The 16,595-nt window shown below is 44.7% G+C and overlaps 1 protein-coding gene across 2 annotated transcripts in view; it reads right to left on the bottom strand.

Annotated features, from left to right (window-relative positions):
- Positions 1-1,758: 1,758 nt before the first annotated feature.
- The window catches only part of htr4 (5-hydroxytryptamine receptor 4), a 166,750-nt gene continuing 151,913 nt past the window's right edge, over positions 1,759-16,595 (bottom strand). For both annotated transcript variants that reach the window (XM_085471884.1, XM_085471875.1), the window contains exon 7: positions 1,759-5,702. In XM_085471884.1, coding sequence (XP_085328010.1) covers positions 5,615-5,702 — 88 coding nt within the window. In that variant the 3' untranslated portion in view covers positions 1,759-5,614. The remainder of the gene's footprint in view (positions 5,703-16,595) is intronic.

Below are 16,595 nucleotides of genomic sequence, written 5' to 3'. Positions count from 1 at the left end.
CAGGGCAGCTGTGGCTACAATGTAGCTTGCCATTGCCAGTGTTTGAATGGGTGAATGACTGAATGTAGGGTAAAGCGCTTTGGGGTCCTTAGGGACTGAGTAAAAGCGCTATACAAATGCAGGCCATTTACCATAATTATGAGACAATTTCATCTTACAGAGTAAGATGACCTGAAGAAAGTAACTAATTACGTTCTTCAGTGAGTAATTAAGTATCATACTCTTAAGAAAAGTAAAGAGTAATTAGTAATCCATTACCCCACACCTTGGCTATGACCATTAGTGAGTCCTCTGAGGGGACAGCTGGGACTCTTAGGCCAAAACAATAAGCACGCCTGACCCTCTGAGCTCTGCTACACCTGCACCTGTAGAGCTGGATGCACAGGTGTGGGAGATGCACGTGTGCCGAGCCCGGCCGAAGTATCACATGTCCACTGGCATCCATCTACATGAGTGTACCTGCAGCCCTGAGCACGTCTCATCGGCACTTTAAGGATAACTTTGAACTACCTGAGGAAACTTTTTTGGATAAAATTGTTAATATAAACGTTCATAAGAGAGGGGCGATTAAAGAAATCTATGCTATATTATTAGATCTTCAATCTCCTTCTCTCTTCATCCTTAAAGCACAGTGGGAGAGAGACCTTGGGATGACTATAACAGATGAACTCTGGCAATCTTTTCTCCGGAGGGTACACTCTTCTTCGATATGTGCCAGGCATGGGCTCCTTCAATTCAAGGTCCTACACCGATTACATATCTCCAAGGAAAAGTTAGCCAAGTTCTATCCAGGAGCTGACCCTCTGTGTAACAGATGTGAAGCAGAAACAGGTTCGCTCCTTCATACCTTTTGGACATGCCCCAATCTTCATAACTATTGGGTGTCTATATTTAACACTCTGTCAGAGATGTATAACGTTAAATATGATCCTTCTGCTCTAACGGCTATCTTTGGGGTGATACCTCAAGACATCACTTTGCCAAAATGCTATTCGAATTCTATTGCCTTTGCTTCACTTATCGCAAGGCGCCTTGTACTTTTAAGATGGAAGCAGGAAGCTCCTCCCACACATGAACAGTGGCTTGCGGAGCTCATGAGGTTTTTACATTTAGAAAAGATGAGATATACACTGGCAGGTTCAACCACCAAATTTCTTAAGGCATGGAAGTCATTCCTGATGTACATGGAAACATTTAAAATGACCACCTTATCATGACCGGATGCCATATCTCTATATCACTATCATAGTTAACTGTACACTGAACGTCCCTTATACATTTTATTTTTATATTTGTTTGTTGTTGTTTGTTTGTTTTTTTTGTTGTTTTGTAGGGGTTTCTTTGGTTTGTTTGTTTGTTTTCCTTCTCTATTTCTGTTATCTTTTGGGGTATTGTAAATACTGAACAGCAAAATACTGTATGTTCAATGTTTTGTTGTTAACATGCTGCTGTGACTGAAAATAAAATTTATAAAAAAAAAAAAAAAGGATGACTTTGGTTTAAATGGTAAAACACTGAATGAGAAAGCAGAAGTGAGCAATACTTCCATTCATCACTGACTAGTGATGAAGTCTTGTCTGGGCTTTATCATCAAGTTTCAGTTCGCTAAACTGAAACTTCATCTTTATGAGCTTCACGTATCAAAAGGAAAGCGAGCTCGGCTTAGCTCGGCGGCGGTAACGAAGCGCTTTCATTACGTTTCGATCAGTCGACTGATGCCGTCTCTGTGTTCAGACTCACAAAGAAAATCAACAGCAGGCTTATCAACGTTTCTTTAATTCTCCTTTATCAGAACTGTCACATAGCAACAGAAACAAAGTCATACATATGTCAGCTCCCTGAAAGAGAAGCTTTTCTGCTCTTTTAATACATGAAAATACCCATTTTGTTCTGTCAAAATAAATACTGAAGAGTTTTATAAAAGTCATTTTGTCTCCTTTGGACAGGTTATGGGAGTTATATGTTTAGTTTATATACACATTCATGCTGCAGGCTGTGAACAGAAGTTAAAGAACCCGTCAGAGGTTTGACGTGATTCAGAGAAAGAGGAAGACGCACCAGACGTGCAGCTGGCAGCTGCTGTTCACATCCTGCTGCATGCATACATTCTGCACTCTGCTGGAAGTCTTTATCCTGATTCTGTCAATGCCATCAATGAAAGATCCAGCTGTGTTTCCTATAAAGCAGGACTTGGACAGCAGCCATGAAATGCTGGAGCATGTGGGGGGCGTCCTCCGCCTGCTCTGCCGAGAACCTTGGTCCCAAGATGATGTGTGAGCTCACGAAAGCAGAACCTTGTTGATCGCGGTGGATAAACTGGAGGTTATGAACACACTGAAGGTGTAGTGCAGTTACAGCCCCTCAAGATAAGAAGACTTGTTGTGATTTTGTGTTTCTCTCTCTAAATGCTTTGAACAAGCTGAAATTTAACTCATCTGTTTCCTTCCTTTAACCGCAGGAACAAACTTTGTGTGGCCAGATTAATAAATACCCACTACATCCTGCTGCTGCCTGTGCTTTTAGGCTCTAGTGAGAGTAGAAACAGAGAGTAGAAACTGACCTCTGTAGTCACAAAGCCAAACATTAAACGAGCTCCTCTGCAGAACTCTGAGTGTGAGCATGCAGTGTTAATCCAAGGCTGTCGTCAGACTTGATAAGACCTACATGTTTCACACGTGGAGGTGTTTCCAGTTTGGCTGCATATCCCTCTGGCCTCACACTTGCTCTCCAAACAGACAGGTGATGCTTTTGGTCTGTTTAAAAAAAACTGTCCCATTAGAGTTTTTAAAGGTTGGAGAGCCCAGGTTTCCAACACACACAAGGACGGGCACCGACTGATGTCACAGAGAGACAGTTAAAAGGAAGACTGATGATTCAGAGACACTGTCTGCAGGGATGTTAGCGAGGGACGGATCAGCTGCTTAAAGCCAGAATTCACTTTAGAAGGAGGCGATGCTGCTGCTCGCCAACTGGCTCGGATTATCTTGCCCGCACGCTTCATGTCACCGATGCTCAGAACACTGGACGACTTAAAGATCAGCTGTGTGAGGACTCTGGTGCCACACTCATAATAACAATAACAATAAATGAGAAATCATTTTGAAAAACTGCACACTTCCTGTTTGGGATCCACATCAGGAACAGTTCAGGAACTTTTCATGACAAAAGCAGCTTTGAAGAATATTTTCTGTTTGCTAAAATCTTCACGGCCCTTTACGAACCTTTTGCCCTGCTCTCCCGCTCTCAGGGGCACTGGCACAGAAACAGGCAGCCTGGGTTGGAGCTGCACCTTCAGAGAAGCGAGCAGTGAGAACAGCATCTGATCCGGTTACACGAAATTACTCCAAATTGCAAAGGATTGTGGGCAGAGGTGGAACGCGTCTGAGCCCTGAAAGCCAACTGCTTTTCAATTTTGGAGAATCGATTGCAAGTACATTATGAACCGAGGTCTAACCACGGTCTGGGCACGCTGTTTTCTCATAAATTCTTATGAGTTGGTGTAAACACGGAACAATGAGGCCTTAATTTCAATGTCTTTAACATTTAAAGTGATTCTCGAGTCCACAGATACGCGTAGGAACAAAACACGCCCGCGTTACCGGCCTCGCCGTGCATTTGCAGGCCAAAGCATAACCGAAAAACTGTGTTTATGACCACGCTCACCATCTGCACATATCCAACTGCAGCTGACATCCACCCGTGTGCCGGAGCAGCACGGGTGGATGTCAGTGTGGGAAGTTGAACGTGGTTGGATATTTCCACTTAGCCATCTCTGATGATGAGTAACTACCTTTCCGTGTCAAGAGCTCCTCGTCTGTCTTTGTGTTGCAGCATCAGCGCTCAGCAGTGTGTCCCTCTGATTAAGAGATCTGAGAGGACTGCTTGCCTCTGCCTCTGTATGACATCAGCCTTGGTCTCTGAATTTTGTTGCTTTACAGATATCTTTTCATTAACAGCTCTGTGCAGTGAGAGGAATGTTTTTATCAGCAAAAAAAGAAGAGCCAGAAACAAGAAGTAGAATTAGCTGAATGTGAGAGGCGAGCCTGCTCCAATGTTAAACTTTCATGTTTGCTCACAGTCAAACCTTCAATCGTTTTTTTGTGAAGAACATTTTGACCAAAAGAGGACCACAAATCTCCACAGTAAGCAGATACTAAGCAGCCCTGGAGTGACCTGGGTTCGTTGGACTGTCACGACCACAATGTTAGCAAAAAGGGCCAATTTAAATCAGCGGCAGAGAAGATTAATTTCATCATTGTCCCGCCAAAGCACAGGATCTGCCTCTGGAACGTGCTTCTCTTTCGCCTCCTGCTATTTTCTAACGCTGTGTGTGTTTTGGAGCTGGGTCACCATTTAACCGGGTGTGTCAGACCTGCCACCGACTGTAAAATGAAGATGTACACGTCGCAGAGCTGCAGTTCGAGCCTCACATGCCCAAGTCTCTCAGCCACCTTCAGCACAAGTGAGGGTGATAGGGGACGAAAGCAGTGACATTCATGCTCTGGTGAGTTTACTTTTAACCGGCGTCCAGCGTGTCGTAGTGCTCAGAGACTCTAGAGGTGCTGGGCCGCGTAAAGCTTCCTCGACTCGAGGCCTTTACGCACCGAGCGCGTTGCAAAAAACGAAATTTGGAATTTTTCACATGCTGCGATTTGTTACCAAACGCAGCGATCCGATTGGTCAGACTCAGTTTAATCTGGAAAAACAAACGGGACAAATTCATCGTGTGAAATGACACGGCTGATGTGTGACAGCCTTTAAGCCGATTTCTTGTGCTAATGAGAAAAAACACAACAGCAGCAGCAGGAAGAGTCCTGCATGGAGGCGCGCAGGGAAACAGACGTGACTGCGAGCCGTCGGCTTGTTCAGGTTTCATGAGTGCAAATGCTTGTTTATGCAGAGGGGACGTGGTGCGTCAGGGTGGGATGGATGTAACACGGGCTGAATCCCCTTTGAGAGCCTCACAAACACCTCTGACAACACCGAAATGACCAACACTTCCAATCACTCATTGCAGCTCTCACTGTGGAAGAGAGACAATCACTCAGATGGTGGCGTATGAGCACAGCAGCCTCTGTAATAATGCACTTGGACAGTTTAAATCAAGGCTTAAATGCAACCTTATGCTCTCGGCCGAGTGAGGATTCATGAGACTTTGTGTGGATATTCGGAAAAAGCAGTTAGAAACTGAAACACTTGGTTTAAAGGCTCATTTACAGGGACATCGTGGAAACAACGCAATCACAAACGGGTCCGTTGAGTGTCATCGGAAAGCTTTGGCCACATGATTCACTTCCAAGTCATTAATCACATTCTCCTACAGACGCCACTGCCATGTGTGGTGGCCAGCGGCCCACTGATGACATCGCCGTCCTGGTTCTGCTCAGTGTCATCTGGCCTCTGCAGACGACAGAACCAATGCGACACAGCGCTGGCTTTATATGCTCGCCTCACGGGCGGGTCAAGTCTCGGCAGAGCTTTGAAACCAGATGGCCCACTGGCAGTGCCCCGCCCCTCTGACACACCGCTAAAGTCCTGCTGGGCTCTAGATTCGTAGCATCGATGACGGATTTCAGCTCCAGATGTGTGAAGGCGGCGGTGTCCGTGCCGTTGGTCACAAGCAGGACTCGTGAGACTCTATGTGGGTGTGCAGGGACTTCTTCTCCTGCTCTGAGTGGTTCCCATTGTGGAGCACGCAATACCTGAAAACACAGACGGAGGGAGTTAATTTAACAGGCAGAAAGAAGCAGCCTCCAAAATGACAAATCTGTTCCACTATTCACACAGCTTTCAGTGTCTGCTGAGGAGCACGTCACGGCTGTAAGACCATTCAAATAAGCAGAATACGGAGAATAAGGAGCACATCGAGAGGAGGAAAGAGCTTTCAGTGAGTCTGTCTGAAACACTAAACCAGCACACATGCACAGGCTTCTGCTTTACTGTTGCATTTATGCTGAAAGCTGACACTGACTGGGCCACCACAAAAATCCATGAGCTCATCGGAGCAAAAGTGAAACACCTGAAACGTGAAGGAAGGGTCTGAATGAGAAGTCGGAGCTGAGTGGATGAGATAAGTGGTGTGGAGTTACATTAAACCATCTGCAACCTGACCAACACTCAGAGGAGAGGACGGGAAACCCGAGCTGGACTCAGATGAAGCAGCTCTGGGACTCCAACACAAATAAATAAGAGCAGTCACACACAAAAGGAAAAGGCACTTTCTAATTAAAGAGAGAGGGACGTCAGACCGGGGAGTGATCTCAGCTAACGCCTTTTATCGTTGTCATAATGGGAAAAGAAGTGTTTCAGGAGCTTTTTAACGCCGACAGCAGTCAGACTGGGAGGACAGTGTTCACCAGCTGACCTAAAACACACTCCATCTCCAAACCAGAGCTAAATACAAGCGTGAAACCAAACTGCTGCACTTCATATCGATATAAAAATGAAATAATGAGAGGAGCTGGAGGGAGCAACCATCTTTAAACACGTGCAAAACCAATGAGATGCAGACTTAGAAAAAAGATCACCTAAAATAAGTTTCATATTAATGTAGACGAACGTAATAATCGAGCACGCTGTTGTGGTGTGCTGCATTTTCAGCTGTGAATCAGCTGAGAGTATTATTATTAGCATTACTGAGAAGAGAAAAAGGAAACATCAATGAACTTTAAGTTTGAAAAGGCCAGTGAAGATGTGCCTTCTGCAGCTAATAAAAAACAGAGGTGTCTGATATTAGAAAATGACCCAGCTGGGAGGAGGTCCCAGGTTCAATGTGAGGGCTGACGTTCAAGTGCTCAGTCTCGTTCTGAACGCGCTGATTCCAGCATGATTTCCTCCTGCAGCCTGGAGCTGCTCACAGCACAAAAGATCCTTCCAGCAGGAGGACTCACAAACCTACAGAGAAAACTCAGGACCCTGCTCCAAGAAATGTCTGTACACCATGTGCGGCACCTGTGTGCACGCACTGTGTGCACTCACAGGTGTGTGCATGCACAGAGTACGTGATTGCATACATGTTTTGTGTACGTAGACAGTGTGCGCGCAGGCTAAAACTATTACGAGCTGTTTACGCAAACACCCCGGCCCAACACACTTCCTGCCGACTAACTGGCCGTGAAATGCGTCTTCCAGACAGCCGCGAACATTTAAAGCTTCTCAAATGCAGACAGCTGCACATTCTCGTCATAGCACTACTCCAAATTGCTGCCACATTGCGGCGTTCAACCCTCGCCAGCCTCACTGAGGGGGGAACAAAGATGCTGGCTGAATCGGGACCCTCACTTTGATTCCAGGGGCCCCCTTACCTGCCAGCGTCTGCACTACAGATAAAGTTCAATAGGTACAGGATGTGACATCATCAATGGATCACCCTGTGGGTATTCAGTCTAATTATTAACGTGTTTATGTGAAAGAGGCGGAGTTTACAGTACGTAACCAATCAGGAGCATGGACAGGTGTACAGAGAGCAGAGTATTGTAATTATATAACAGTTGCCTTAAGGTGCATTAATATCTTTAAAGGCAATAAACACTAAAAAAACAAAGGAAGATAAAAGGAACATATTAGAAAATGTTCCATATTCACTTAAATGAAAAGACGTGTAAGACAGTTAAAGTTAACCAGTCTCAGGGGAAAAATTATTTCAGCATTAGTTTTATTTTATTAGTCATTTTTAGAAGAGTAAATATGCTCAGTTATACATTTTATATGAGTGAAACATGTGGTAGGCTTTGTAGTGTCTCACACAGTCAGCTGTCATCTTCAGTGACTGTGGTGGGGATGAGATGGAGTCAGTGTGTGATGAATGTGGTCACGGTGCCAATTACACTCGATTACCTGCAAAAATCACAGGAATTCAGTTCAAGCTCAGAGGTCTGAAGCAGAAATTCCTCCACCCACAGTGAACTAGTCGCTAAAGCAGCGGTCCCCAACCCCCGGGCCTCGGACCGGTACCGGTCCGTGAGTCGTTTGGTACTGGGCCGCGAGAGTTGAGGCTCTGGTGTGAAATGTATGATTTTCAGGGTTTTTATCGGTTTTCAGCGTTATGTTGTTATCGTTTTTATTGTTAACTCGGTTTTCCTGGGTCTTTTCACGTGTGTTATGAATAAATCTTCTTTTTTTTCGGTACCGGTACTAGTTTTATTTTGTTGTATTCATCCGCGACACCTTAAAGGCCGGTCCGTGAAAATATTGTCGGGCATAAACCGGTCCGTGGCGCTAAAAAGGTTGGAGACCGCTGCGCTAAAGAGCTGACCCCAGTCTCACGGATCGTTCGTGATCATGGCGAGGCTGCGGTCCTGTTTTCACTAAGGTCTAAGGAATCCTCCAGGAACCTTTGAACCACAGAGCTGAACCTGAAGCATCCCTCCTGCTTCACCTTGCATCCTCGGGTTTGCTGCCGGTTGTTTCCTGGCTTCTGCTCCTGGATTTCAGGCTGCAGGTCTGGTTTGTGCTCAGTTCAGATTTGGTTTTTCTGTGAGCCTCAGACTGTGGCAGAGCTTCTGTGTTTTTTGTTTCTCCACATTGCCGTTAAATTAGAGCTCGCCTTCTGTTTGCCATCGATGCCTTCGACACCCTGCAGACACGTCCTCGTGTCGCATAGCTGTGGATCCTGTGGCAGCGAGCCGTCATGTGAGCAGACTGTGCTTTCTGCTTTGCTGCACAGACGTCAGTCCAGCTAGCACCTTTGTGAAACAGCCCAATCAGATACAAGGAAACCAACCATAATGCATTAACATGTAACAAGCAGCAGTTTCATTCATCAGAATCAATGAAGCATCCCAGTGTTTCGTTGAAAAGCTCAAACTGAAGAAAACTAAAAGCTCAAAAAACCGCTCAGCTCTGCACGAACACAGACAGCGGTGTTCAGACAGCGGAAGTCGACCAAAGGCAGGAATGCACTTTCATATCTGGAAGAAGTGAAACTGTGGAAACGGATCCGTCCTGTGTTTAGCCGAGGCTTTGTTTGTACACAGCTGAGCCAACGGGCCAACTGGCAGAGCAGGACGGAGAAGCCGGGGAGGGAGACACGAGGCCCGGATCACAGGCAGACTAAACATTTCTGCACATTCTGGGCACTGGTGTGGCCAGCATTCATCTTGATGAAGTGCCCTGAGCAAAACTTTGAACGTGCTAAGCAACGGACATGATGCCCCGTGTGGGCGGGAGTTGAAGACGAATATCAGCCAGATAACGTAGAAACACATATTTCATACGCTGTGATCTGGACTGTGTCACACTTACAGAAAATAAACATTTTCTCTGAGCTCACAGGAAACTTCAAGTTCCCGACTTTCCTGATGCTGATGAAAACAGCGAGCATGCACATCTGCGGAAAAAGGAAGAGATGGTGGCATCGTTGTGCCTCTGTAGAACAAACTCTGGGATCGTCTCATTTTTCATTGATTTTCCTGCTGAAATCAGAAGAAAGTTTGATAAATTGAATAACTGAATTTAGAGCCAAGAGTTTCAGTAAGTGTCGCCATTCGTCCTCGTGTTCTGTGTCAGCTTATTAATGCTGTTAAAGCTCATCCAATCACTGTGCACCTGCTCTGACACTCACAGTTTCACGTCAGGCGTGCAGCAGTAAATAAATCACTCTGAATGTCGTGGCATCTTTCAAGAGCACAAGCAGGGATGGAGGCAAACCCAGCGTCATGCAGCACCTTTGGGGGGGCGTGGCCAGTCTGGCGTGGTAAACTGACGCATGAATAACAGTCTTTCTAAGGCTACATGTTTCTATTGTTTCACCTGTCATTTAACGTTGTCAAGTATGAAAGCCTCAAATCGCTGCGTGCCGCGGCACATTTTAAACCTCACGTCACCTTTGCAGTTTAATTTACAGGCTCAGGGATGCGCTTTACTCAAGCTCTCTCAAACTCTTCTCTTGTTTTAATTTCAGGTTACTGCAGACACACAGGTGTGGCCCCACGTTCTCTCCACCGTCTGTGACAGGAACACATCTGCTGATGGTGAGGATCACCAACCCTCACCATCGAACCGAACCGATGTGAAATCAGCTGCTGAGATGTTCTAGCATTTGAAGCAGCCAGCGTCTCCACAACGATCCAACCCCACGGACGGCCGCTTGATGTGTCGTCCCTGCTCCGTTTCCTCCAATCACAGGTGATCGTTACAATCAGGAAGCTCTGTGTGTGTGTCTGTGTGTGTGGTCTGTTTCTCCCCAGTTTAACTGTTAAGAAAGCAGAAGTGAGTCTTGAAAACACGTTGGGGCGCTGATAAAGGCGGGGGAGGTGTGTGTGTAATAGATTTGAGGGGAATACAATAGGCAGGAATTTGAATAGGAAAGAGATTACGCCGTATTGAGCTAACCGAAAAGAATGAGACGGAGAATTTTATGCAAAAATTATTCAAACTTCACGCCCACGAGGAATGGCTGTTTCCATCTCAGATACAGTCTGGCATAAGAAATATGAGTTTCTGAGAGGACTGAATACGGAGAGGAAATATATTCTACATAAAGCACTGATGTGAACTCCTTTGACCTTCAGGAAGATTTATTTGTTACTATGCAGGTAAGCACGAGCACTCCGAGCACGCAGAATGCCATCACCTCGACTGCAGAAACGCCAGTTTGGGAACAAAAAGAGGTGATAAGGAACTCATTTACAAAGCACCACTGGAAGCAAACTTTTCCCTCTGAGCTGGAAGAAGAAGCCAAACTTCCTGAGTAAAGCTTCACTGCTTCAGAGCCAAAAGGAAAAGCCTGAAAGTGCACACAGAAGCTAAAAAAGAGAGGGTAAAAAGGGCCAAACAAAGCCCCGTCCCAGCTCATTTAAACCTGCACAGCTCTTTCATGATGTTTGAATCGATGCTTTTAACAGCAAGTAGAAAGACAGCGGCTGTGTTCCCGGTGCCACACACAGCTTCAGCTTTTCCTTTATTTCTCCTTGTTTATCGGTTCGATTAAACTCATTTCAGCAGGAAATACACCTGTGTCTACTAAAGAGCTCATCCTGGACCAGTCCACAGAGACATTTAACAACATCCTGCAGAGATGCTGCCACACATATAACACAACTCATAGAACTCAACACAAACAGAACAAAACTCTACATTTAAACAGGAAGTTAAGTAAAAGAGGAATATATTCAGGAGCAAATAAGAACTGAGCACCATGAATGGAGCTGACGACGCCTGTGAGAGCTCATTAATCCAGAAGTGTTCCTTGGTGTGTCTGCAGCTCCTGCCTTTTGAACCTCCAACCAGAGATGGTCCTCTTTGGCTCCCCAATTTTTTCAGAGGATCAGATCAGCCAGGCAGCGCGTCAAACCAAAAAGATTGTCGCTCATTTCCTGGGACACACCTGCTTTGGCTCCTCTCCTCTGGTTTCCACTCAGGTATCAATTTCAGGATCCTCCCATTTGTCTAAAAGTCAGTCATGGTCTCCAACCTCTCACACGCCTCTCCAGCTTACAGGTTCCTCCGGTCAGCTGGTCGGATGCTCCTGACTGTCCCCACTCTAGATTTGGCCTGCTGAACAGCATCCAAACATCCTGTGGGCTCACTGTGTCTCCTGCACCTCTTTTAGCCACGTCTTTATAATGAGTGTTTCCCTCATGTACTTGTACCCAGTATAGGTGTCTTTATAAAAGCATTTAATCTGAGTCACTCATGCTTCATTTTAATCTTGATCACCTGATTAAAAACCAGTTCTGTGGTCTTCATGAAGCTTCAACTTTAAATCAAAGAAGTACAGACAGCCTGACTGCAGCGCTGAAATGAAATGTTTATGTAAAAATATGGCTGCGACTCATTAAGTCCAACAAAGTGGAAGCAGCAAGTTTGACAGAGATAAAGCAGGAGGTGTGTGTGTGGTCAGCGTTCCCTGTTAAAGCTCAGACAGCTCATCAGCATGTTTCACCCTGCAGCGTTTAAAGCCGAAAACAATAAAGCGCAGAAACGCTGCTCAGAGTCTAATCAGCTGCTGCGAGGATGCCTCCTCCGGGCCCGACATGCACATCGCAGCACACGATGCATCACTGTCTCCCACATCTTCTCTGCCGTCATGGTGATAGCCAGCTGCCCGCTGAGCTGCGTGGGATTGAAGCGCAGCTCGCTGTACGCGGCATCACTCTGCAAACGGAGCTGAAGACAGCAGCTGAACTTCATTTTTTTCTGAGAGGCGACCCTGACCGTGTCAGTGAGAAGCAGCTTCCTGAAACAGAACAGCTACTCATATGAACAGTGACACAAACCAGCCAGTCGCCGGCATGCCTTTATCTGTTCTTTGCAACAAGTTTAATTGCACAGAACAGAACTGCAATTCTGCTTTTTGCTTGAAAGTCCCAGAACCACTTAAACAGGCTCTTATTCTGAAACATCTGAAGGTGAACACTCAGTGCTTCACTGTAAATGTCACACCTGGGGTCCCACCTGACCACTCACTGAAATCTACTTCCTCAGCGACCTAACCAGGTGTGCCCCGCCTCTCAACCCATCACAGCTGGGGCAGGCCCCACACCCTGTGACCCCCAATGGAATAAGCTGAATAAACTTCACAGTAAATAAAATATAGACAGAAAAAATGAAAAAAAAGTGTAAAAACTTAACATGAAAATACAGACCTTCTTATTAAAAATATAATAAACAACCAGCCACATTTTCTTTGTGTCACTGGTTTTTAAATGGTGTAACAAAATCTCAATGAATGAGGCAGCGAGGGAAAGAGCAAGAACCGGGACCTGGTCCAGCACCGAGCCTGCAGGCGAGAGCTCGAGACATGACTCTGAAACGCTAAAGTCAATAAACCCGATTGATTTGAGCTGTTTATCATAACTCAGTGTTAACTATAAAACTCAAATAAAAAGCAGTGATTTATGACACTTTCATTTGTCCTCATAAATCACTCGAAAGGCGGGGCCAAAGATCTTATTTTGGCACAAACAGGTTGGTATTCCTCTCTTCTGTTGGTGGTCATGAAGCGTACTGATGGGATGGAGGCACATGCTGCTACTTATATGAAGAAGTCAGTGTGGAAGCCTCTGAGCAGATAAAACACACCTAAAAAAATATATACACACTCCTGCACAGCCCGATGGTCCTTTGGTTTCTCAGCTCTCTACAGTGAGCCACAGTCTAAATCAGAGACACTGGAGGCGCGTTGAGCTGAGGAGCACCAAGGCTGAAAACACTCACAGGCAGGAGGAGGGGGAAGAATGCAGGCGGGTCGCAGGGAAGTAAACACAGCACATGTGCATGCTTCACTGCATCTATACATGCATGCATACTGTACACAACATGGGGGTGGCTGAAAGATGCTAAAAATATACAAGCAGAGCCGTCTGAGCTTCCAGGTGACTTTCACATAGTGTGTGTGTGTGTGTGTGTGTGTGTGTGTGTGTGTGTGTGTGTGTGTGTGTGTGTGTGTGTGTTTTCTAGGAATGAGAGTGCTGGCTCTCAGCAGATCAGAGGTTTGATTATTTTTGGATGACTGACTTCTGCAGCGTTCCTCGGCTAACTGCCTACATGACTGGAATGAGGACAAAAAAGCAGCGTGTGTTTGCACGTGTGCGACTGCACGTACACACTGCTTTAAAACAACGAGATAGAATTACTTTTATAAATACTCTACTCCTTTTTGTCACTACAGATCCCTCAGCCCCACCTAAGGCCTAAACTACAGTAAAGTATTTGGATTACACCACCAAACAGCTTGTTGTTGACTTCAGCACGTTTCCACTGCTGACCCATGATAACACTTATCCCTAAAATGGAGATGCAATGAAAGCGACTTATTGTCACGTCACTGGTTTGATGTTGATTATTTGTTGTTGGCTAACCAGCTGTTTTGGTCGTCGGGACAAATAAGCTCCAGCGACCAAAGAGTTCTCTGTCCTCAGATGATGGAGACGATTCACACTGACACCTCTGAGATCTACAAGACTCAGAGGCTAACATGACGAGCTAACACGATTGTGGTCAGGTTTATGCAACTTTATTCATACTTTTCTGTATATATTATCTGGAAATGTTGCACCCTTTCTGAACAAAATGCTGAATTCTTGTGTTAAATCCATTTCTACACAGACTTTCAGCAGTAGCAGCAACGTGTGCCTGTTAAAATGCCAAATAAAGATTCATCACAGTGTAAAAGAGGAAATATTAAATATGTTCATTTAGTTGAATCACAATATTTGTACCATACACAAGCACCCATCCATGTGCATGCATGAGAACTGGAGATGGGAATGGAGACCCGGTTCTCAATAGTTAAGTTCCTTGGAGTTGTTACTCTGCTTGCCTGAGATCCGCAGTCAGCTGATCTCAGTCGGTGTGCTGGAGGAGGAAACAGTGGTGGATATGAAGGGATCGTTTGTGTGTCGTCATTAGGATGGGGTTTGTGTTGCAGTGTGCAACGGCAGCCTCAGGTTTATACTATTAAATGTAATTATGAGACTGTGTGTTTACAGAATAACATGAATATAAGACACACAGATGAAAGTACTTTCTCTGGTGAGACACTAAAATAACACGCTGCATCAGTTTGATCAAAAGTAATGCTTAATGTGTAATGTTTTTAGAGTAATGACGCCAGCACTGATCAGAACAAAGATGGGAAAACCTCGAATAGGCACAAACGTGCAACGTGCTGTCTCTGATACACTGCTGAGAGTATAAACTATAATAGTCACATCACTATGAAATATGATAAAATGAGGGGATACGTATGAATGTGCACGTATCACCTCTGTGGTATGTAAAGTACTGCTGATTCAAAGTTAATATGTCAGTTCAGTTAAAGTTGACATTATTTGATATATTTGTGGGAGACAAGTCAGCTCATTCCATTTTACAGTGCATGCCTTCTTCAAGTGTTTTACTGAAGCAACAGAGCATGAATAAAGCCAGAGTGACCAGTAAGGACACTGGAAGTGACAGATCTGGGTCTCCACAAAAGATTTGTTTTTGTGAAAAAAAATCACAGAAATCCAAAAATTCATCGTCTTCATCGTGGTGAAACTTTCATCGTCCACAGGAACAACAAAAACACCGATGTCAGCGGTGGTTCACGCTCCGACGACAGCTTTCTAAAAATGGACCGGCTGTTTTCTCAGAGAGCTCGGCAGCATTCGAATTTAAACCTGATTCAAATTAAAACTTGATATTTGTGTGGATTTGACAACCAGTCTTTGTTTGCTCATTTGTGCGACCGGCAATGAATCCAAGCACCAGTTTACAGAAAAGTCTGAAAGCATACTGTGTACTTGTTCTTGGTCCCGGGATGATGACATCTAACTGGACTGTAAACACTTGTTTTGACATGTTATTGTAAATATGTCATGTTTGCCACGGTCCTCTGGTTTTAAAACCAACGCTTGGTACTTTTTCTGCATGAACGATCGCCCTGTGTCACCAGGAGAAGACTCGCTCAGCATTTACGTCCCGTTGCTTCAGCGCCGCCACGTTTATCGGTGCTGAGCTCACAGATATTTATTCACACGCGGCTTCCTCAAACAGAGACCGGCTCTCAAAGAGCTGATTTTTGATTTACTCTGAGGTGTTAGACAACTCCTGTATACACACCATATTGTTCTGCTAAACATACAAGTGAACACTTGCATTGTATTCTGCAGCCAAGCCCTCATTTGATCCATTCTCAATATGAGAATATCGAACTCCCCGGAGTTCCCCGAAGCCCCCGGAGGACTATCATTAGAGGACTGAGCCTCAGATGAAAGCTACAAATATGTCACTGAACAACTGCCTAGAAAAATGCATCCTGACCTCACGCAGTGAACCTTTATCAATCTATGAAGGTCTCCATCTATCCATCTCATTTATTCCAGCTGTCATAGGCCAGACGTTAGCAACTGCAAGAATACAAGGCAATTAGGGCTGCCACAAACGATTATTTTGATAGTCGATTAGTCACCAGTTATTTTTGCAATTAGTCGACTAATCAGATCATGCATCCATTAGACGTAAAACATACAGCTTATTGCACCAGCACGCATCTGCTCTTATATAACTATCATTAGCTTACAGCTTTAAGTGTTTAAGGTATGTGCTAACTAAAAATAAAGACAAGATGATAGTTTATTGAATTTTAATGAAATCTGCAGATTTTTTAGATGAAGTTTAATAAACTCAGCTGTCTGCTGAAAATATGCTAAACGTTTATTTTGTGACCCAGAAAGAATAATAAGAGTAATATTAAAACTAACTAGCTGCCGCCATTGTTGGAAACTGAGCAGGGCCGCACTATGAATTCTGGGATACAGCTTCTTCTTCTTCTTCGGGGTTTAACAGCAGCTGTCATCCTTCTTCATGCAGTGCTGCCATCTTCTGTTTCAGTCCGTTATTACACTCTCTTACAAATCTTACAAAGCTTCAAATGACGCGTCGACGATTTTGATAGTCGACGTAATCGTGACTAGTCGACTAATCGTGCCAGCCCTAAAGGCAATATTAACCTCTATGGGCTGTGGCTTGTTAAGGTTTTCCCACATAGGATATAAAAATTCTTTATTTCTTTTACTATTAATAAAAAGGTAAACTGTCGCACATGAGAGGACTGAAAGACAGAAACTATTAAACAGAGTCATTGTCATTCTTTGATGGCCAAAATGATG

This window comes from Copadichromis virginalis, linkage group LG2 (genome assembly GCF_057382275.1).
Source record: "Copadichromis virginalis isolate Kocher_CV1m ecotype Utaka linkage group LG2, C_Virginalis_male_GT1.1, whole genome shotgun sequence".
Lineage (NCBI taxonomy): Eukaryota > Metazoa > Chordata > Actinopteri > Cichliformes > Cichlidae > Copadichromis > Copadichromis virginalis.
This window is presented reverse-complemented; position numbering and strand designations above follow the sequence as displayed.